At 42.4% G+C, this 25029-nt stretch overlaps 1 protein-coding gene across 4 annotated transcripts in view; it reads right to left on the bottom strand.

The window, feature by feature from the left end:
- Window positions 1–23668, bottom strand: part of STXBP5 (syntaxin binding protein 5) — a 396458-nt gene extending 372790 nt beyond the window's left edge. For all 4 annotated transcript variants that reach the window (XM_075862864.1, XM_075862866.1, XM_075862865.1 and 1 more), the window contains exon 1: window positions 22784–23668. In XM_075862864.1, coding sequence (XP_075718979.1) covers window positions 22784–22930 — 147 coding nt within the window. In that variant the 5' untranslated portion in view covers window positions 22931–23668. The remainder of the gene's footprint in view (window positions 1–22783) is intronic.
- Between the last annotated feature and the right edge of the window lie 1361 nt (window positions 23669–25029).

The raw sequence follows: 25029 nt of genomic DNA, 5'->3' as shown, positions 1-25029 counted from the left end.
ATCTCTCGAGAACACGCTGTGTGTCTGCACTGCCAGAAGCTGGGCGTGGTGTAGAGAAGTGGATGACACTTCTATACACAACGCGCAGCTAGTAAAAGAAGTAAAAACGCCCCGATGTAACGAACACAATACACGCCCAGTTGTACTTTAGAAAGCCTCATTTACATAAATATAAAAATGGTCATAACTTGGCCAAAAATGCTCGTTTTAAAAAAAAAAAAAGCGTTACTCTTATCTCCATTGTAGCGCCGATCTGCTGCAATAGGAGATAGGGGTTGCAAAATCTGGTGACAGAGCCTCTTTAAGTGTTGCTAAATGCAGTCCGGCGGCTCAATTTGCAGTGTTTGACAGACACACGTCAAGATTGGGCAGCCCCTTTTTAAATAGTGCCACAGTGCCCTCTGCGGATGCTGCCACAGTGCCCTCTCTAGATGCTGCCACAGTGCCCTCTCTAGATGCTGCCACAGTGCCCTCTGCGGATAATGCAACACACCCCTAGATAATGCCACAGTGTCCTCTTTAGATGCTGCCACAGTGCCCTCCGCAGATGCTGCCACAGTGCCCTCCGCAGATGCTGCCACAGTGCCCTCCGCAGATGCTGCCACAGTGCCCTCCGCAGATGCTGCCACAGTGCCCTCCGCAGATGCTGCCACAGTGCCCTCCGCAGATGCTGCCACAGTGCCCTCCGCAGATGCTGCCAAACACACCCCAAGTAGATAGCTCCATTGGGGCTCCCTCTAGAAGTGGAATGCCCAGCCAGAGCGTCGCCCCCGCTTTGGCTGGGGATTCCTACTGTTGGAGTCCCTGACGTCACTGTCCAAACACCGTGACGTCAGGGGATCCTCCTGGATCGGAATGTGGTATCAGGGGCAACCCCAGAGCCAGAGTCCCAGAGCAGAGCACTGGTATAGGCTCTGCGCCGGAACTCTGGGGAAGCTAGTAACATCAGTGCCCATATATGGACAGTGATGTCAGGGGCTTGCCCAGAGCTGGAGTCACGGAGCAGAGCCGCTTCTAGCACTCTCCCTGGGATTCCAGCTCTGCTCCGGACATCACTGTCCATATATGGACATGGATGTCAGGGGCAACACCAGAGCTGGAGTCCAGGGCAGAGCGCTAGTAGACTCTTCCCGGGACTCCAGCTGTACTCGTGACATAACTGGGACTTCCGCTCTGGCATCACTGTCGATGTATGGACAGCGATGTCAGAGGCTTCCCCAGAGTCCCAGAGCAGAGACTATACTAGCGCTCTGCCCGGGACTCCAGCTCTGGGTAAGCCCAGGACATCGCTGTCCATATGTAAACAGCGATGTCAGGGAATTCAAGAGTCCCCGAGCAGAGTCAGTACTAGCGGATTGTTTTCTCGTGGCACGTTGTACTTTATGTTAGTGAAAAAATTTGGTCAATAGATTCAATATTTTTTTGTGAAAAACACCAAAATTTAGAAAATTTGCAAAAAATTAGCATTTTCTAAATTCAAATGTATCTGCTTGTAAGACAGTTATACCACACAAAATATAGTTACTAGTTAACATTTACCATATGTCTACTTTAGATTGGCATCGTTTTTTGAACATCCTTTTATTTTTCTAGGACGTTACAAGGCTTAGAACTTTAGGGAACAGTTCAGTTGTGAAGTGGCTTTGAGGGCCTTATATATTAGAAACCCCCCCACAAGTCACCCCACTTTAAAAACTGCACCCCTCAAAGTATCCAAAACAGCATTCAGAAAGTTTTTTAACCCTTTAGGCGTTTCACAGGAATTAAAGCAAAAGTGGAAGGAAAATTTACAAATTTCATTTGTTTTTTTCAGAAATTCCATTTTAATAATTTTTTCCTGTAATACTGAAGGTTTTACCAGAGAAACACAATTGAATATTTATTGCCCAGATTCTGCAGTTTTTTTTAAATATCCTGCATGTGGCCCTAGTGTGCTAATGGACTAAAATGAAGGCCCCAGAAGCAAAGGATCACCTAGTGGATTTTAGGGCCTTCCTTTTCTTAGATTATATTTAAGGCACCATGTCAGGTTAAAAGAGGTCTTGTGGTGCCGAAACAAAGGAAACACGCCAAGAAAGACCCCATTTTGGAAATTACACCCCTTGAGGAATTCATCTAGGGGTGTAGTGAGCATTTTGCCCCCCACAGGTGTTTCATAGATTTCATTAGAATTTTGCAGTGAAAATGAAAAATTACATTATTTTCCAATAAGATGTAGCTTTACTTCAAAATCTTTAACTAACAAATAAATGAGAAAATGCACCCCAACATTTGTAAAGCAACTTCTCCAGAGTACGGAAATACCAAACATGTGGTCATAAACTGCTGTTTGGGCAAGTGGCAGGACTCGGAAGGGAAGGCACGCCATTTAGCTTTTCGAGCACAGATTTTGCTGGATATATTTCACTGCACCATGTCGCATTTGTAAAGCTCCTAAGGTACCAGTGCAGTGGAAAGCCCCCAAAAGTGACTGCATTTTGGAAACTACACCCCTCAAGGAATTTTTCAAGTGGTATAGTGAGCATTTTGACCCTACAGGTGTTTCATACACTGGGCAGTAAAAAAAGAAAATGTAGTTTTTTTTCCAAAGAATATGTTGCTTTAGCCCCAAATTCATCATTTTAACAAGGGGTTAAAGGAGAAAAAGCACCCGGAGTTTGTTACGCAATTTCTCCTGAGTACGGCAATACCCCATTTCTGGAGATAAACTGCTGTTTGAGCACATGGCAGGGCTCAGAATGTAAAGAGCACCATGCAACATCTGAGGCCTACTACAATGGCATTTACTGCCCTGTGTCATGAAAACAGAGGTTCTGGGGAGTCAAACATTAGAAACCCAGAAAAGTGACCCCATTTAGGAAACTAAACCCCTCAAAGAATTCATCTAGCGGTATATTGAGAAGATTTAGTTTGTAATGTAACACCTTTCAAGGTATTCATCTAGGGGTATAGTGAGAATATTTAAATTGTGAAGTCACAAGCCTCTAGGTATTCATCTAGGGGTAGAATACATTTTAGTAACTAAGGAGGACAACCTGGAAAACCCGCAATGGAGGGAGAAGGAATGGCAGGTCCCACTGCCAACCTACCCACCCATTCCATAAAATCCAGCCCAAAAAATAAATCTGACAGAAATGAGCTTGTCAGAGTCGGAGTTGCAAAACAATCCACGTGCACTGTGATTGGCCAGTCAGTACTGACTGGCCAATCACAGCGCTTTGCCGGCACGGGACCACTGATTAGTCCTGTGCCGCGAGTCTTGCTCGGCAACTGTCTATGACAGTTGCGATCAAGACGCTGTCACCGTGTCTGTTGACATGGTGACAGTTTAAAGCTTGGTTGTCCAAATGCGGGAAATCCTGACGTACAGTCACGCCCAATCGCGGGAAGGGGTTAAGCCCCAGCCCTTTGTTTACACAATAAGTAGACGTCACAGAACTCAAACCCCCTTTGATCAAGCATTTTTGCCATAACCTATCTATATGCGATAAATATACCTGTAGGAAAAAAGTTCCCTATCCCTACAAAAAAATTAATTTATTTTTGGGTTAAATTATGAAATATGCCATTTTTAAAAATGACGGTACTTTTTGGTTTCTGTATGGAGGCACCGAGTGCCTAAGGATCTGTAGTTCAGATTAAAAAATTCCCCCCTAAAAGCAATACTTTGGTAGAAGCTCTCTGCAATAAAATAAAATCTCCTTGTGCTACAGTACAGTATAATATTATATACAGGATGAGCACAGTGTTCTGGATCCATGTGAAAAGGATACAGAATGCGGCCATGTGCATTAGGACTTCGCATGTGGCATTTCAACTGAAAATTTGGCTGTGCAGATAAAGGCATCAATGACCCGTGGTCATAGAGCACTGAAATTATTCTTGTATTGAAGGGCTATACTACCAAGACTAAAAATAATCAATAATTCAGATGAACTGTAAGAAATTTACCACCACTTGTTTATCATCCTTAATTTATAGTCATTTCTGATTTGCAGATGTAAGCTTCATGCATGTCTAAAATTATATAAAATGCAGCTACTGTACAACAAATAACCTTCTTATAGATCTACATTAAGCAGTTTATTTCTCAAAGCTATTTCATTATGGTAAAAACCGACAATGAAAGCATCAACAGCCACATGGCAGCAGTTTTGGAGCTACTCCCTCATTCTCATAAATATCTAGTGCACTGAATGAAAACTGCAGTCCATTAACCCCTTCAGGACGCAGCCTGTTTTGGCCTTGTGGACGCAGCCGATTTTTTCAAATCTGACATGTGTCACTTTATGTGGTAATGACTTGGGAATACTTTTACCTATCCAAGAGATTATGAGAATGTTTTCTCGTGACATACTGTACTTTAGGATAGTGGAAAAATGTGATCAATAAGTTCAGTATTTGTGAAAAACACCAAACTTTAGAGAAAATTTGGAAAAATTAGCATTTTTAAAAATTTTAATGTATCCGCTTGTAAAACAGATAGTAATACCACACAAAATATTTACTAGTTAACATTTCCCATAAGTCTACTTTATCTTGGCATCATTTTTTGAACATCCTTTTTTTCTCTAGGACGTTACAAAACCTATTTTTACAGGGGCCAGTTCACTTCTGAAGTGGCTTTGAGTGCCTTATATATTAGAAACCCCCATAAGTCACCCAATTTTAAAAACTGCACCCCTCAAAGTATTCAAAACAGCATTTAGAAAGTTTCTGAACCCTTTAGGTGTTTCACAGGAATTAAAGCAAAGTAGAGGGGAAATTTACAAATCCCTTTTTTTTTGTCCGAAAATTAATTTGAATCCATTTTTTTCTATTTTAATCAATTTTTTTCTGTAACACAAAAGGTTTTACCAGAGAAACGCAACTCAATATTTATTGCCCAGATTCTGCCGTTTTTATAAATATCCCACATGTAGCCCTAGTGTTATAACCTATATATATATTTACTTAGCCAAAATATCATGTTCAAGAAATCACATATCCATATTCACTAAACCAAAGAAGAAATCTTGATATAATAATATTTAATCAAAATAATTTTATTTAATCAAAACAAATAATTTATTACACATAAATACAAAAATAATTAAATGAAGATACAAAAATTGAACCCCCCTCCCAAGTATATACTATAGACAATTAAAATAACATAAAATATATGCCAGGTTTATGATGAATAAAGATGGTAAGTATGGTGAGTATAATGGTATCAAGTCCTCATGCAGAAAAGCATGTACCCTTAAAGAAGGATATAAGAGCACTTATATGCATATCTATATGTAGATCTATATGCAAGTACTCATATGCATATCCATATGTATATCTATATGCAAGACCAGCATCAGAGCACCAGGGAACTGATATGGATAGTGCTGCAATAACAAGTCGCTCCAGTGCCAATGATGCAATGATGTAAGTAAAGCAAAAAGCACTGTGTCAAAAAAGGGAAGGAATATCAACTACAATGAGTAGACTATACCTGCAGAGGACATGATGGAGGAAATGATACACCTGGACACCGAGCACCTCGACGCGCGTTTCGCAACCTTCGTCAGGAGGTGTGCTACTACACTGACAGCTGAAGTTTAAATCCCATGAACACGGAGGCAAGTAACCAATGATGTGCGGCAGGGAAAAACCACTCCCAATGAAGTAACCAGCATCGCGCCGTCACTTAATGACGCACACCGATGCGTGTCACCCATGAGAACGGAGCGGGTCACGCCCCTCAGCCCATTAGTGACCGTGCAGTTTATCCTAATACACGGCGGGTAACTATGACAACGCCATAACACATCAACACGGCATGAATTAACATCTAGATTTAGTCAGTTGGACAAATCCCTGAATCAATCAAGAACCCCCATGTCATACATGGAATCTAAAAGAATCGCTACAAACAAAACATTAGTATATGTTAATCAATGCTATTGAAAGAATATTATAGAACAAATAAATAGCATTATTCATTCCAATAAGAGTACACAAAAGAACAACAATCAAACAGGATATATAAGAGGATGGTATTAAATAACAATCAAAAATAGATTAAATTAATGCCTATACTTATTGCACCAACTCATAAAGTGATAATTCCATGACGAAACATAAATATAAATATGTATAAAAACGCAAATTATTTATATAATTATATTTCTATTATTCTGTATTTATATATATATATATATATAGAAAATTATACAAATGAGCAATTATAATGCAAAATATATACCCATATATATATATATATATATATATATATAAATATATACACACATACGTGTGTAATAACCAGTGTAATTAATAAATGAATGTATATGAATAAATACAAGAAAAATTATGAAAATAATAAAAATAATAAATAAAAAACAAAAACAAAAAACAAAAAACAAAAATTATTAAATTAGTATATAAAAGAATATATCTAGAAAATATATATCTCTAAAAAACATATAATCACACGTATAAACATATATATGTGTATACACTGTACACTTATTGATAGTTCATCAAGACAAAAGAGTATATCTGTGTATTAAGAATAATGAATGTGTGTTGAATGTGTATTAAATGTGTATGACAAATAATAATAAACAAGTGATTGTCAAGGACCATGCCAGCAAAGACCAAACACGGGGCGGACACCAGATGCACCAAACGAGCGGGGGCCCTCCACTCAGGACAGTACATCGGGTCCAACCCACACGCCAGACCAATCCTGCAATCGCCCAAACAATAACCCGCAAACACAAAAGTAATACTAAGTGAAATTAATCGTGAATGGTGTATAATGAAAATAATAAAACACTATTAAGTAAGGATCAGTAAAATAACTTTATACTGTATCAGTTGTGTTATCAAATTATATTCCAATAAAAATAGAATATACAAAAATAAATAAATATCACAAAACGTGAAAATGATATAAATAATCTCAAAACAAAAAATCTATATATAAAAATATTATTCAAATGTATATCCATAAACGTCCCCATATATGCATAATCAAACTAAAATATAAAACATACATAGATCATATAAATAATTACATAACCATAAAGATAAGTGGTTTATCAAATTATCACCAAAGCGGGTATTGGCCCACAATTAAACAATAATTAATATTACACATAAGAACTCATTATTGTAACCCTAGTGTGGTAATGGACTGAAGCGCAGGCCTCAGAAGCAAAGGAGCACCTAGAGGATTTTGGGGCCTCCTTTTTATTAGAATATATTTTAGGCACCATGTCAGGTTTGAAGACGTCTTGTGGGGCCAAAATAGTGGAAACCCCCCAAAAAGGCACCATTTGGCAAACTACACCCCTCAAGGAATTTATCAAGGGGTATAGAGCATTTTAACCCCACAGGTTTTTTGCTGAATTCGTCCGTAAAAATTAAAAAAAATCACATTTTTTTCCAATAAAACTTAGAAATTATAAATTTTTACAAGGAAGAAAAAGCACCCCAAGATTTGTACAGCAATTTCTACTGATTACGGTAATACCCCATATGTGGTAATAAACGGCTGTTTGGACATACTGCAGGGTTCAGAAGGGAAGGAGCGCTATTTGGCTTTTGGAGCTCAAGTTTGCTTGATTGGTTTTCGGGTGTCATGTAGCATTTGCAAAGCCCCTGCGGGACCAAATCAGTGCACAACCCCCAGTAGTGACCCCATTTGGGAAACTACAGCCCTAAAATGAATCTAGGGGTATAGTGAGCATTTTGATCCCATAGGTTTTTTGCTGAATTTAGTGCAATTAGGACGTCAAAACTTACGTTTTTTATTATTATTTTTTTTACGGCGTCCATCGTGCGCTATAAATGACATTTAATTTATTCTGCGGGTCGATGCAATTACGGCGATACGTTGTTTGCACGATAAAATCACGGTCTTAAAAAAAATTTCGTTTTTGTGTCGCAATATTCTAAAAGCCACAATTTTTTTTATTTTTCCCATCAAGAAAGTTGTGCGAGTTCTTGTTTTTTGCGGAACAAACTGTAGTTTTTATTGGTACCATTTGAGTACATGCAACTTTTTGATCCCTATTTATTAAATTTTTTGGGAGCTGAAGTGACCAAAAAATAGCGATTCTGGTATCGTTTTTTTTATTTTCTTTATTTTATAGCGGTCACTGTGTGAGATAAATGCCATTATATTTTTATAGTTCAGGCCATTACAGACGCGGCAATACCAATTATGCATAGTTTCTTTTTTCATTTTTAAATGTTATTATTTTGAAATGTAACTTTTTTTTTTAGTCCCACTGGGGACTTGAAGATCCTATTGTTGGATTGTTGTTATAATACCCTGCAATACTTATGTATTGCAGGGTATTATACCTGTCAGTTTCACACTAACAGGGGGCATATTAGGTCCTGCCTCTGGCCTTTCATAGATGGCAGACCGGTAGCCTTTGTTAGGGTATGTGCACACACACTAATTACGTCCGTAATTGACGGACGTATTTCGGCCGCAAGTCCCGGACCGAACACAGTGCAGGGAGTCGGGCTCCTAGCATCATACTTATGTACGACGCCAGGAGTCCCTGCCTCGCTGCAGGACAACTGTCCCGTACTGTAAACATGATTATACTACGGGACAGTTGTCCTGCAGCAAGGCAGGGACTTCTAGCGTCGTACATAAGTATGATGCTAGGAGCCCGGCTCCCTGCACTGTGTTCGGTCCGGGACTTGCGGCCGAAATACGTCCGTCAATTACGGACGTAATTAGTGTGTGTGCACATACCCTTAGGCTTCTGATTGCCATAACAACAATCGGCCCCCGCAATCGCGTAGCGCCGATCTTGTTGTAACAACTTAAATGCGGCGGTCGCTATTGACTGCCAAATTTAAGGGGTTAATCGGATCAGATCATCGCTGTGATCCGAGCTGATGTTTTCCCCCAGTACTAATGCTGCTAGTAGCAGCCTGTCCTGTGAGATGCCGGGCTGCGGCGATTGCCTGTGTGCGCTGTTAGGAGCACACGTAGATTAATGGGCTGCAGGCACAAGGACCAGTGCTGCAGCCCGTTAATCTACGTGGGGTGGTCGGGAAGGGGTTAAAGTAGAGGATCGAGTAAGACCAAGATCACACACACAGTTTTGATGTGTTTTTTTTAGCCAAAGCCAGTAGTGGATCCAAAAGAAAGGAATGGTGTGTATTAGGGATGCACGATGCATCGAAACTTCGATACTGTTTCGATACTCTGCATCCCCAAACGGTTCGATACCATTATTTAATGTATTTCGATAGTTAGCTGTGCGGCTGCACAGCTCAGTATAGTAACACATGAATGTATGAGAGCGGGGCTGCGGCTGTGTGATACAGTCATTGCTGCCCTCCTGAATCCTGATAAGTGTGCGGTGTCAGGATGATGCGATGCGGCCAGCGCTGCACTAATGAGCGGTGGCACTGAAAACAGAACATGGCGGGCGCACTACAAAACACCCCCGTGTTGTCTTCAGTGCCTGAACCGCCGCTCATCAGTGCAGCGCCGGCCACGCGCGCACTTCCTGTCAGGAGCGGGGCAATGCCTATATTACACAGCCGCAGCCCCGCTGGCGGAGATCAGAGAAACCTTTCATCTCCGCCGTTATTCCCGTGAATGCTGCGATCACAGCGGACAGCAGCATTCAGGGGAAAATGAGAAGGGTGGTTGCCCCTTGGATCGCATCACAGGGTATTCCTGTGACGCGATTGAGGGACATACCATATATGGGCAGACAGCCCAGGGTCCATTGAAGGACCCCAGGGCTGTCCTACCATATTTCCTGTTGGTAGGGCATAGTTAGGTATGTGCTAACAACTGCCTGTGTACTATCAGTACACAGGCTAATGTACTGTAATATAGATATATGCCAGTACATTAAAGTTAAAAAAATAAAGTAAAAACAAAGTAATGTTACATTTAAAAAAAAAAAAACACATACACCTTTTTACAATAAACATTAAAATAAATCTCAATACATAAAATATTCACATATGTGGTATTGGCGCGGCCGTAATAACCTGCACAACAATTTTTTTTGCATCATTTATGATGTGTACGCTGTCAAAAAATAAAATAAAAACGTCTTTCTCTCACTTTTTGTTGGGCACGAGGTGTGATGAATATAACCTCCATGTGCCTCACATTAATAGTAATTAACCCCATCATGTAACTTACATATTAACCCATTATGACTGGGATTAATTACTATTAATCTGAGGCACGTGGAGGATAAATTCATCATCACACCTCACGCCTCATCACAAAATGGGAGAACTTTTTTTTTTTTTATTACTGTTGGCAAAGTATCTAATTGGTATCGAAATCACAATACTAAACAAAGTATCTGTATCGAAGTCCAAATTCTGGTATCGTGACATCCCTAGTGTGTATACGCAAAAACTAAAAAGAAAAAAAAAAATTGTGTGTGATCCTGGCTTAAAGCATCTGTACACACATGGAAACACAAAAAGAACTCGAGATGGAGAAACAGATTTGACACAAGGAAAAACAAAACATAGAATTCAAGAATCCAGTAAGTCAAATCTAAGAACAACAGGGTCATTGGTGAAGGAAGAGTACTTATAAATTTAACAAGCTTGCAGAAAGTACTGTACTGTTAAATGCCATCCATAATATATCAAATACATAGAAGTCTATGAGCTAGTCTTCAGCTACAGTAAGGGTATGTTCACACGTCTTAATTTCGGACGTTTTTTTCTGCCCGTAAATGGCCGAAAAATCGGAAGCAGAACGCCTCCAAACATCTGCCTATTGATTTCAATGGGAAAAACGGCGTTCTGTTCCGACATGCTATTTTTTTTGCGCGGCTGTTTTGAAAAAGAAGTGCATGTCACTTCTTCAGCCGTTTTTGGAGCCGTTTTTCATAGACTATAGAAAAACAGCTCCAAAAACGGCCGTAAAAACGCAGCGAAAAACAGTGCGAAAATCGTGCTTAAAAAAAAAAAAAAGTCTGAAAATCAACAGCTCCGTATTTTCAGACTGTTTTTTATTTTGTGTGTGCGCATACCCTAAGGCTGGGTTCACACGACCATGTTACATCCGTAAAGTACGGAACGTATTTCGGCCGGAAGACCCGGACCGAACACAGTGCAGGGAGCCGGGCTCCTAGCATCATAGTGATGTACGATGCTAGGAGTCCCTGCCTCGCTGCAGGACAACTGTCCCGTACTGTAATCATGTTTTCAGTACGGGACAGTAGTTCCACGCAGAGGCACGGACTCCTAGCATCGTACATCACTATGATGCTAGGCGCCCGGCCCCCTGTAGTGTGTTCGGTCCGGGTCTTCCGGCCGAAATACGTTCCGTACATTACAGACGTAACATGGTCGTGTGAACCCAGCCTAACAGTCTTTCCGAAAAGTGCCGAAGTTATACCACCACAGTCATAGGGGCACTGCGCTCGGCTGGGAGCTTCTGCCCCTATGTTTAAGCAATCTGTGTGGGTCTCAGCAACTGGACCCCCATTAATCAAAACTTCTCACATGGCACTAGGACGCCTCAAAAAATGTATAAAATGAGTTAGGCTGGGTTCACACGACCTATTTTCAGGCGTAAACGAGGCGTATTATGCCTCGTTTTACGCCTGAAAATAGGGCTACAATACGTCGGCAAACATCTGCCCATTCATTTGAATGGGTTTGCCGACGTATTGTGCAGACGACCTGTAATTTACGCGTCGTCGTTTGACAGCTGCCAAACGACGACGCGTAAATTGACTGCCTCGGCAAAGAAGTGCAGGACACTTCTTTGCCACGTAATTTGAGCTGTTCTTCATTGAACTCAATGAAGCACAGCTCAAGATTTACGAGCGTCTCAGACGGCTCGCAAAATGCGAGGAGGAGCATTTACGTGTGAAACGAGGCAGCTGTTAACGTCTGTCTTTTCACACGTAAATGCCTCTCATCGTGTGAACATACCCTTACTCTTTAAGATAGGTCTTAAAACAGGAATAGTGCTGTGGACTATGCTATTCATGCCGAAATAATTACTGGAACCCTGGCAGAAAGGGAAAAGTATTAGCGTGAACAGAGCCATACCTGTGGACTTTAAGAGTCTGTCAGCAGTATTGAGCTTTCAAAACTGCTGACAGCGCTATATAGAGGGGGAGTGCAGTGCAACAAAACCTCGTGTCAGTCATGCCCCCGGCGACGCAATCGCAAGTGCCACTGAGGCAGCCCCTTGATGTTCAAGTGCTCCTCACTGGACGCTGCTAGCTATTTCCCTCTAGCAGTCTCCTGATTGGACTCTAGAGCCGTCAATCAGAGCAGAGTGTGGCACTTGCGACCGCACCCCCGGGGGCATTAAACATCAATTTCTTGATCACGCAACGTGCATAACCGACACAATAGGGATCATTAACACTGCACTCACCTCCTCTATACAGCGCTGTCAGCAGTTATGTCCATAGCAACACATCACAACCAATCAAGCAATTTTGCAAATAATTGCAAAATTACAATGTGAAAGCTGGCATCTGACTGGTTGGCAAAAACAATGCAGTTATTTGTTTGCATTGGTGATCAGAAAAAAGTTTCTCTACTTTCTTATCAATATCACTGAATTAAGATTTAATAAACATATATAGTGCTCACATTTTGTAAGTGTATACAATTCAGTCCTGAATCTCCAGTACCACAGACCATTGCCCGTTTACCGAGGCTTGTTTTTTTTTTTGAATAGCTTTTGGAACTTCCACAGATCTCTGAAACATCCTGTCCATAGGCCAAGCATATGTAATGCACACGGCTTTATTATAAAGAAAGTACGGAAGCCTTTCAGTTATAATTATAGTATGCAACCAAATATCACTTCAGCTAATAATACATATAAAAGTCAAATAAAAGGGTACTTGTACCATGCTAGATTTTATTAGTGCCTGTAAACGTGGCGTTATGACTCAAAATAAGAAGATGTCTTGAGCAAATTGTTCTCTTCAATGCAGGCCGTTGCTTCCCCTGCACACCAGGAAAGTGTCTACATGGAATCAATGATGACTAAATCGGTGCTCGATCAAAAACCAGTAAGTCCGGTCTTTGGTCGTGAATCTTATGAATGATAAAAATAATAATAATCCTGTTTTTACTTACTCATTTATAAAATCTATTAACAAAAGTTTTCCAGTCGTCATTATTGTAGTCTAAGTTCATTAAATAACGACGGTAATCTGAGTGGTTCTTATTGGCATTCCCAAGTGGGGATGTTTTATGAGGTAGCTAATCTACAGATTTAGGTTTTATTCACACGGACTTGTTATACACCCGTGCTACACGCGTGATTTTCACGCGTGTCGCACGGACCTATGTAAATGAATGTGGCCGTTCAGACAGTCAGTGATTTTCACGCAGCGTATGTGCACTGCGTAAAACTCACGACATGTCCTATACGTGCCCGTGTTTCGCGCAGCACAAACCCATTGAAGTGAATGGGTGCGTGCAAATCGCGCACGGCAAACGGAAGCACTTCCGGGAGCCGCGCGATACAGTAGTAAAAAGAATGAATGAAAACAGAAAGGCACCTCGTGCTTTTCTGTTTGTAAACATAAAAACAGAGTGTCACAATGATGCCGGCTGCGCGAAAATCACGCAGCCACGCACCATATGCTGACACGGACCTTTTGCGGCATGATACAAATGTATGGGGACGAGCGATCGTAGTAATGAGCGCTCGCCCCCAAACATAGCTCCTTGTGAAAGGAACAAACGAGCACCGATCAACGAGCTGTCTCGTTGATCGGTGCTCGTTGCACCAGCCAAAATGAGCTGCTGTATGTGTATGTTCACACGGCAGCGTCCGTAAAGGCTGAAATTACGGGGCTGTTTTCAGGAGAAAACAGCCCCGTCATTTCAGCCGTAACGGCATGTGCAGGCGCTTGAACGACGCGTCCATTACGGACGTAACTGGAGCTGGTTTTCCATGGAGTCCATGGAATACGGCTCCATTTACGTCTGAAGAAGTGACATGACACTTCTTTGGCGTGGGCGTCTATTTACGCGCCGTCTTTTGACAGCGACGCGTAAATATACGCCTCTTGTGAACAGACAAACGTCAGCCCATTGCTTTCAATGGGCAGATGTTTGCCAACGCTATCGAGGCATATTTTCGGAAGTAATTCGAGGCGTATTTTATTCTGTAACACAGAAGGTTTTACCAGAGAAACGCAACACAATATTTATTGCCGAGATTCTGCAGTTTTTAGAAATATCCCACATGTGGCCCTAGTGCGGTAATGGACTGAAATACCGGCCTCAGAAGCAACGGAGCACCTAGTGGATTTTGTTGCCTCCTTTTTTTAGAATATATTTTAGGCACCATGTCGGGTTTGAAGAGGTCTTGTAGTGCCAAAACAGTGGAAATCCCCCAAAAGTGACACGGTTTTGGAAACTGCACCCCTCAAGGAATTTATCTAGGGATATAGTTAGCATCTTGACCCCACAGGTCTTCTGCTATATTTATTGGAGTTTGCCTGTGAAAGTGAAAATATTTTTTTCTGAAAAATATTTAAAAGAATAGATATTTGCAAAGAATAAAGATTAAAAAGCACCTCAAAACTTGTAAAGCTTTGCAGTATAATGTCATTTTACAGGCTCCTGTAACAGCGCGATCGCTGTTCCTGTCCATTAGTCCCGGGTGTCAGCTGTAATACACAGCGGACACTTGCAGAATATGGCGCGGGCGCAGCGCATGAGCCCACTCCATATATAACCCCCCGCACCACAACATGCTATTAAGTCGTGGTGCGCAAAGGCGTTAATGCGCAGCGGATGGTGCAAAGTGAAAATTACAATTTTCCACTGATATGCCATTTTAACGCACAATATGTTGTGCCCAGTTTGTGCCACTGAAGACAAATACCTCATACAATGTTGAGCGGGTTCTCCCGGATATAAAATATCATATATGTGGACGTAAGTTGGTGTTTGGGCACGCTGTGGGGCTTAGAAGGGAGGGAGCGCCATTTGGCTTTTGGAGCGCAGAGTTTACTTGGTAACCGTTCTGTTTGGGGTTTTGCTGGTATTTCAGTTTATGATGTGGGGATATGTGTAAATTGGGCAGAGTACATCAGGACATAATAAGAGGGTATAATAATTCGGTAAATAAATAATAATCCGCAGATATGTGGCCAATGTCGCACTGATAAATGGCGCCCGATCTTATCCGCTTTTGGACACTGCACAATTTCTGTCGCTATATTCTGAGAGCCAGAACTTTTTTTATTTTTTCTTCACCGGAGCCGTGCGAGGACTTATTTGTTGCGGGACAATCTGGAGTTTTCATTGGTACAGGTGATTTTTTTTATCAAGCAAAGTGACAAAAACACAAATTCCGACAATTTTTCTTATCGTCTTTCTTTTTTTACACTTTTCACCATGCGCTATAAATTACATTTTACTTTATTCTGCGGGTCGATACGATTACGGCGATACCAGATGTATATAGTTTTTTTTATGTTTTGTGGCATTTGCGCAATAAAATCACTTTTAGATAAAATTATTTATTTTTTGTGTCCCCATATTCTGAGCGCCATAACTTTTTTATTTTTCAGTCAAAAAAGCTGTGTAACGGCTTGTTTTTTGCGGGACGGGTTGTACCTAGGTAGTGTAACGTATTATAAACTGTCAGTGTGACGCTGAGAGTCACACTGAGAGGAAGCTTATGAGAACCAGCATCCGGCTGGCTCTCATAGGCTGCTGTGCATGGCAGACCCGGGGGCTGTTGTACGGCCTCCGGTTCTGCCTTATAACAGACTGCAGCACCCGCAATCGGTCCCCGGGAAAGTTTGTTGTAGCAACAAACTTTCCAGTTCGTTGCTACAACAAACTTTCCCTGCGATCACATGACCGGGACCTGAACCAATTAGGTCTCGGTCATGTCTCCGGGACCAGAGGCAGGGGTTAACAGCGCGATCCAGGTGTCAGCGCTACTCTGAAACACCCGGATCGTGCTTTTAACACCCACCGTGAATTCACGTCGGCGCTGCACAGAGCCCAGCAAATGCCGACGTGAATATACAGTGGGCGGTCGGGAAGTGGTTAATGAAGAATAATTTACGAAACTAATTTATTTAGTTGAGACTCTAAAGGCCCTTTTACACTGACCTATGCTATGCTGTTTATGTAAGTCTCATAGAACATAATGGTAGTTACGGAAACAGCATAGCTCGCATGCTACGCTGCTTCTGTAACTGCCATTCACTACTATTGGAGTTACAGAAACAGCATAGCTCAGCGAGTTACGCTTTTTACGTAACTCACGACCATATATCTTTTTTCATGGTCGGAAAACACCTCATTCAGCCGCAACACACAGCGGCTGGATGGGGTTTAGGGGGCCACATTCTGGAGATAGGTGCAGGCCCCAGAAGTGGGACCTGCATCTATCGGACGTTTATGAAATATACTGCGGATGTGTCATAAATGTCTCTCGTGGGAAAACCCCTTTAAGGACATGTACAAACTGATGGACAGTTTTCCAAAATTAAATTCAATATGGTTGCCGCGTCCATACCACTGAACTGGATTGCCACATGATATCCAATACAAAGGGAAAGTAGAGGTCAAGTATAGATAACCGCAGATAACTGGCAGCAACCATGCTGAATCCTACAAATAGCTACAGACACATTGATTAATATTATCTATACTTTCCCATACATTTATTGTCAGCTAATAACGTCATGAAATTGCGTCAATGTGTCTGTCCCCTATAGCCAAAATTATCTTTATCCCAGCTAGTGTAATTTACCATACATGTATCTACTAATAAATGTATTTAGTCACTGGTGATGGTGTTTTGCACATATATCCAATTACATAGTACAGGTTTTCAAGGCCTCATGAGGGATCACATTTTACTACTGAAAAGCTGTAGCATAACAAAATATTGTGATGCAGGAATACATCTGAAATATATATATATATATATATATATATATATATATAGCAAAACAGAGGATCCAGCAGCACCAGTTTAGAGATGTGGGTGCAAGCCCATGGGAGTAGACCAAGATCCCAGTAATACAGCAATCCAAAAACAGGCAGCACACCTGTGTATATATATATATATATATATATATATATATATAGATATATATATATCCACCTCAGAATATTTTTCCAATGTGTGTGCAACAAACATTTTTAGAGCACCATTTAAAGTTTGGATAACAATATGGATAAAAGTAAAATGTTTCTAGTTCGATTATAAATGACTAAAACACATCAATTAGAATACTATATAGAAAAGGGTTGTCTAATGGACACAAATTAACGCTTAAAGAGGCTCTGTCACCAGATTTTGCAACCCCTATCTGCTATTGCAGGAGATAGGCGCTGCAATGTAGATTACAGTAACGTTTTTATTTTTAAAAAACGAGCATTTTTGGCCAAGTTATGACCATTTTTGTATTTATGCAAATGAGGCTTGCAAAAGTACAACTGGGCGTGTTGAAAAGTAAAAGTACAACTGGGCGTGTATTATGTGCGTACATCGGGGCGTGTTTACTACTTTTACTAGCTGGGCGGTGTATAGAAGTATCATCCACTTCTCTTCAGAACGCCCAGCTTCTGGCAGTGCAGACACAGCCGTGTTCTCGAGAGATCACGCTGTGTCGTCACTCACTTCCTGCCCCAGGTCCTGCATCGTGTCGGCCACATCGGCACCAGAGGCTACAGATGATTCTGCAGCAGCATCGGCGTTTGCAGGTAAATCGATGTAGCTACTTACCTGCAAACGCTGATGCTGCTGCAGAATCAACTGTAGCCTCTGGTGCCGACACGATGCAGGACCTGGGGCAGGAAGTGAGTGACGTCACAGCGTGATCTCTCGAGAACACGGCTGTGTCTGCACTGCCAGAAGCTGGGCGTTCTGAAGAGAAGTGGATGATACTTCTCATCAGAACGCCCAGCTAGTAAAAGTAGTAAAAACGCCCCGATGTGCGCACATAATACACGCCCAGTTGGACTTTTACTTTTAAACACACCCACTTGGACTTTTGCAAGCCTCATTTGCATAACTACAAAAATGCTCGTTTTTTAAAAATAAAAACGTTACTGTAATCTACATTGCAGCGCCTATCTGCTGCAATAGCAGATAGGGGTTGCAAAATCTGGTGACAGAGCCTCTTTAAGGCCCCATGCACACGACCGTGCCCGCAATCCCATACAAAGTATGGGAGCACGGCCCGCAAAATGCTAAAGAACGGACATCTTCCATAATTCCCGGAACATTTCCACGGCACTGACACCCTTCTGTAGTGCTACGGAAAGGTGTCAGTGTTCAATGAAAGTGAATGGCTCCGTTTTTGCGGACCGCGCTTGCGGTCCGCAAAAACGGAGGTTTTTTGCTGTCGTGTGCATGGGGCCTAAATTAGGTCAATCTTGTAGAGAAAACCATATGCTGAAATGGGAGGGGGAGTTGGGAGCAACTTTCTCGGAAGAACAATGGATTAAGGCTGCTAACTGGGCGGCGAAACACTCTAAGGGGGAGTTCACTCTGAGTTGTTTTACCTTGAAACCGGCTCGCAGGTAAACGAAGGGACATGCTCTATCTTCGGGCGTTTACACTTCTGACCTCCCTTTGACATCAATGGAAGGCAGAGAAGGCGTATTTCGCAGAGTTTTATGCCCGCGGGCGAAAAACGCAGCGAAAATCAGAATGCAGGGAGAGGAAAATCTGCCTCAAAATTCCAAACGGAAATTTGAGGCAGATTTTCCGCCTGCAAAAAACTCTGTGAACCCAGCCAAAAATGTGTTAGCCACTTGGAGCTGATGAAAAAAAAAATACATCTTAGGTGGTACCCGACTCCTACCAGAATATGTCACCCAACTATTCCAAGCTATGCTGGCATGGCTGCGGACATTTAGGATCCCCTATACATATGTGGTGGTCCTGTCCAGTATTTACGTCTCTATGGGAACGTCTTTAAGAAGATTGAAGGATTTGTTGCGGTTCCCTTCCAGAAATCTCCGGCTTAGTTATTGTTATGTTTTTGGACTTTGGTCCATTATGTATTACCTTTAAAAACTTCAATAAAAATCTAATGTTTCAAAAGATTATTATGTAGAGTGTAATGTGCTGCAGGGCTACTAATAAAATACATAACACAAATGCTTGAGTGGGGAGAACAGTCACAAATATGCACTATATGGACAAAAGTATTGGGACACACCTCTTAATCATTGAATTCGGGTGTTTCATTCCGTCCCATTGCTACAGGTATATAAAGTTAAGCCCCTAGCCATGCAGTCTGACTTTACAAACATTTGTGAAAGAATGAGTCGTTCCACAGAGCTCACTGAATTCCAGCGTGGTACTAGAATAGGATGTCACTGTTGTAACAAATCAGTACGTGAAATTTCTTCCCTCCTAGATATTCCACAATCTACTGTGAGCATTATTATTGCAAAGTGGAAGCGTTTAGGACCACGTAAAGTAACAGAGCCAGGTCGCTGAGTACGGAGGCGCATAGTGCATAAAAGTCACCAACGCTCTGTAGACACAATAACTGCAGGGTTCCAAACCTTCGATAGCATGGACAGCTGCACAAAAACTGTGCGCCAAGAGCTTCATGACATGGGTTTCCATGGCCGAACAGCTGCATGCAAGCGAATCGCGCTTCTCTATCTGGTAGTAATGGTTTGGTGTGGAAATAACTTGACTGGCAACACCTTTGAGATTAACTAGAACGGAGATTGTGAGTCAAGACCGCTCATCCAACATCAGTGTCTGACCTCACAAATGCTCTTCTGGATGAATGGGCAAAAATCCCACAGACACACTCCAAAATCTTATAGAAAGCCTTCCCAGAAGAGTGGAAGATGTTTTCCAATACTGGTGTCCATATAGTGCATGTTAGGATATACAGTATATGCAATGGCACATAAAACTCTGGGATGTATAAAAGGTAGCAGGAAGCACATTATAAAAATGGATAGTCTTATCAGCTTCATCTCTGTGGGTTATCGGTCAGACCATGTCTACGATGTTGTATGACGTACTGGACTCCTGTATACAAATGGTCTAGACTGAGATGGGCAGCATTATTATCCAAGAGTATGAGGGGATGTAGAGTGAGGAAGGCATCCCCCCCCCCCTTTAGGCTGGGGCTAAACCTAAACTTTTGTTTTGTAGTGAGCGATAAATTGTTGTCCATAGGAATCGATTAGACTGGCTCTGCACACAGTATTTATATCGCTACAAAAAAATTGTTGCGATATTGCTGTCCATAGGAATTGAGTGGCTTTAAAAGCTCATCAAAATCACTCGAGACAAGTGTGTAGCTCTAAAATCCCAGCAAAAAAGGGATTAAAAAAAAAACACCACAAGATTCTACGCTCACTACAAAAAAAATATAAAAAGTCAACGTGTAGCCCCAGTCTTGTATGACAACTTGATACTTCCCCACACGAAGTCTACTCCTCCAGCGCATCAACCAGTGGAGGAACCCAGATCAGTGGCTTTTATTTTTCATGAGCTGCAATATTATTGGTTGCTCTCTGCAGTATCTCTATTGTCCGTCTCCATTGGTTTTCATAAATTAGGCCTGAGGGTTTTTTTTTTTGCCATCCCATAAACTTTGGTCTTGAACCAAAATGAACAATTTTAGAATTCTGAATTAACAAAAAAATGTAACAACACCTACATAAAACATAATTATAGGGTGGGAGCCGTGGGCTTGAGGGCTAATTTAATGCTTAGGCCTCATTTAGAGGGGCATAATGTACTTGTGTTTACCGGTCTTCATTCTGAATAGAACATCCAGACCCCCGCAGTTTTATGCAACCAATCTTACATCACAATAGATCCCGCAGGGTCAGGCCTAAGTCTACATGGTGGACTTTAGAGGATGTGGCACCAGGTAAAGTGCGTGCCAGGAATACTGGTAGCTCTTGGTGCAGGAAAACCAACATTGTAAACAGTCATGACTGTCGGAGGAACATGCAGCATATCACCTCTCCAGCTCACATTCTCAACCAGCCAAGTATATATTGTAGCCTAGGAGACCGCTTCAGAGGGCCATACATATTAGACAGCCATCGCCCAAAATAGCCAATTTTGACAGGTGATTTTAAGTAGATCATTGCTGACTGAGCACTTTCATAAACTAGATAAACTAGTAAGAACGTCATGTGCTATGCTGTCTGTTTTTGGTAGATCAACATCTTACTAACTGCAGTCCGCTCTCCATTAAATGTGTATAGTCTATACAAAAGGTTAAAAAATGGCCCTGAGTTTCATAGCTATTCTAATATATTAGAGAATTGTATTATTAAATATTCCCTATATACAGTAAATCCATTACCCTTTACAACTGTAAGCAATTTGGTATTTCTATTCCTGGTTGCTGCTCTCCCCGCAGCACCAGCAGAATACAGGTAGCATTTCTGGCAAACGGTGAATGGAGCAAGCAGGGGCTGTAGTGATGCGGTGAGCTCTTGACAACAGCCCTCAGCTACATCCATTTACAGAACGGATGACCCCTCTTGTCACTCTAATGGCTGCTATTAATGGTTATAGCCCAGAATCCCAACGGGAGCCAGAGAAGACGTGCCTCTACTGACCTCCATTACCGTGACTCAAATGTAGGCGGTAACAGTAATGTTATGGCTGCCTTGGTTACCCTGCTCCTCCGATCTGTCGATCCATTGATTAGATTAAATATACAGACAGATGCATTGCGCTCCAGGTTCAGCTGTGTACACATTGTACGATGTTCTTCTGTCCATCCATATCAGATCTAATTCAGCACTGTGTAAATATCTAAAACAGTATAAAACAGCCGAAGCATCAAACACAAGGATACTAGAGTTCGATCCCATGTCTATTTATTGTAAACAAATGCTAAACCATGCAAAGTGACAAATTCAGCAGACAGAAGCCATCATGGTCTGTGCCCGCCATGTGCAATCAGCTGTGCCATCCCTGTATTCTACAGCCTCTGTGCCATAGGCCTGCAGCGTCACTTACCTATTACGAGTCTAAATGACTATCTCCACCCTTGTTATATACCTGACCAGAGTCAATATAGATAAAGGAAATAGAAAATTTGAAAGCAGGTATTTTGCAGCTGTCTAAACCCAACCATGAAACTTGCAGGAAAGAATAAAACTACTGAAAATAACACATCATCCTAAATACAAGACAGCAGAAGACCTGGCGACGGGCGAGAGAACAGGTTATCAGAATAAGGGAAGGGATGTAACAACTATGACTAAACATAGGAATAAGAAAGCACCTTGACAACAGCTGACATTACAGCTATCAGAATGGGGAAATTGACAAGAGGAGGAGAGAGGGGGAGGAATTGACAAGGTGGGGGGAGTCTGATCTCAGCAAACACAGCCCAAAAAAGAATTGTAAATGGTGCAGAGCTTTCCCATATGCCCTTCAAGCTACCCGAGGACAAGACCAGCGCAAATGGCTACAAAAAAGGAACAAATACCGGATCATTGCATAGAACATAGCACGTATACAAATAAACACTGGCAGGCATCTATACATGGGGACGTGAATAGTAGTGGTGGGACCTGCAGATCATGGCATGTCATTCAGTGTAGAGGGGCAGGGGGTCACCAGACACGGATCTCTAGGTACATGCTCCTGAATCTGCACATTCATGTGGGGGCCTATGCCTGGCTCAGGAGGATGAGGGATGATGGAGGAAGCTGCAGTGTCCTGTAGTGGTGGATGTTACACACACGGGGGAGGGCCTCCTGCAGGAGATGATGACAATGCCAGCAATAAATAGTACTCATCACTATTCACCTTGCAGAGCTGGAAGTGCTCGGACTGGAGAGACTCCGGGATCTCCACCTCCCTGTTCCCGGGCTGAGATGAAGCAGACGATGAAGAGGAGGAGGACGCGGCTGTCAGACCGTCCAGCACCTTCCTGAATTCCTTAAATTTCCACATGGTCACCGCTTCCCTTCTCTGCCTCTTGTTCCACCACCTTCTCCTCCACCACCACCACCTCCTCCTCCTCCAGATCCCTCTCTCCTCTCACCCCCCACCTTCCCTCTCCTCCTCCCTTCTCTGGTCGGTGTGGTGCTGTAGCTGATGGGCACCCCACACACAGGAGGGTCCTGGCCCCTGGAGGGAGGAGGGGTGGGCTGCAGGTGATCGGTGTGGAGAGGAGGGACAGATAAGGTTAATGAGGAGGGGGTATCTCTTGATGGTTATCGTGTTCTCCACACGAGACAACCCCTAACCGAGCCTTACACCGGAAAACTAGAGGTACCAGGCGAGAAGAGGAGATAATCCACGGCTAGTTCCTGTCATGTATATATCCTACAGTGGGCACCCAGGAGGAGTGGGCAGAGGTGCCAGCCTGGGTGCTTGTGTACGAGGATCCCTGTCTCCTGCCTGTGCTGCACTGGAAGTGACAGCCGCTGCCACCAGCTCCTCTTCCCTCCCCTTCCTTCCTTCCTCTCTTCTCCGGCTACTCCCCTCCCCTTCCCTCACTGTCACATTTTCCTGTTAGTCAGCGCTGCTGCCTCCATGTTAGCGCTGGTCCCGGCTTCTCTCTGTATAATGGGCTACTCCAGTAAAATGACGGCTGTGCTGCCTGTGAGCGGGTAATGCTGCAGTTCCGCGTCCTCCCGTGTCTTCAGCTACACCTGCCCGCCCGTATGTTCAGTCAGCCTGTCCTTAGCCCCGCCCCGGGCCCCCTGTCCGTAATAAGTGCGGCCGCGGCCTCCTCCTCCCTTCCCGCCTCCTCCCTGTCATGTCCATTCTGTCACCTGTACATGTCCTTTTCCGAGTCCTCGTATGTGCACCCCGGGCTGGCGCATCTTGCTGCCATATAAATGCGTGTTACACAGGCGCGAAGATATTATCCCTCATACAGCACTGGTATATGTGCTATGGGTACACCTGGCACCTGCAGTACCACAAGTACTGTGGTGTCAAACCTATGTAAACCTTTAAACACTTTTTTATTTTTATTTTTTAAATAAAACAATGTATTATGGTGTTTTAAGCAACTTTACCAATTGTTTTTTATTAAAGCATTTTTTTCAGATACAGCTTCTATCTATCCTGGATACCTAGAAGCTGTAAATCACGCTTAAACCCAAATCCGTCAGCTCACTTTCCACGGTGCAATTTTTATGTCTTTTTATTTTTATGTCGTTTGGGCCACACCGTTTTTATTTACGGATATTGACGTATCCTGGTTGTGGTTTGTGCCCCTTTCTGGAATAAAATACTGGCATATACCTACAGAAATGTGTGGTAATGCGTGTGCCCATGCAACCCTACCCATTGTTCGTGATGAAAACTAATGACAGATTTCTTTGCCACCGCTTCAAAGATTGTTGATGGTCTTCATAAATATTTTCATATTTTTTCTGTCAGAAATATGCCACTTTTAGTTGTGCAGGTAGATTTACGTATACTGGCATACCCTCTATTCCATACACCAGTCAAATGACAGCAAAGGGCTGGGACGAGGTGGAGTAGGCGCTGTGTAGGGTACTATTAAGGGGTGCAATTTATGCAATAAAATATAAAACTGCTTTCCTTTAAATGTTTTTTTTTACAGACAATTGCACGGTGTGTCAGAGCTGCTGATAACGCTGTAAGTGCCCGGATACAATGAGCGCCTTCCACGCAGGAAGAGATTTTCACTGTGTGAACATCGTCCATGTAACCAACCGGCACTTACAATGTAGAGTGCGAAACAGACGGCTGTATGTGCGTATATAATGGTTCTCAATTTAAAATGTTGGGCAGTGACATCACCACCGTGGAGATGTCACATGACAACTTGAATACGCAACATAGCACACCATGCACTGGTGTCTGGCACACCACTCGGATGGTGAGCCACAAATAATAAATGTGGGAAGATATATATATATATATATATATATATATTTATTTTTTTTAAAACAAGTGGAAATAAAACACAGTGGTATTGTCCGTAACGACAGGTGTTATTTTTATATTTCACTTTGGGAAATTAAAGCCGAGATCTGGTTATTTGCAGTGGACAATTAATCAAAACTTGC

Source organism: Rhinoderma darwinii, chromosome 4, assembly GCF_050947455.1.
Source record: "Rhinoderma darwinii isolate aRhiDar2 chromosome 4, aRhiDar2.hap1, whole genome shotgun sequence".
Lineage (NCBI taxonomy): Eukaryota > Metazoa > Chordata > Amphibia > Anura > Rhinodermatidae > Rhinoderma > Rhinoderma darwinii.
Note: the sequence above shows the minus strand (reverse complement) of the source record. Positions and strands in the feature narration are given on the sequence as shown.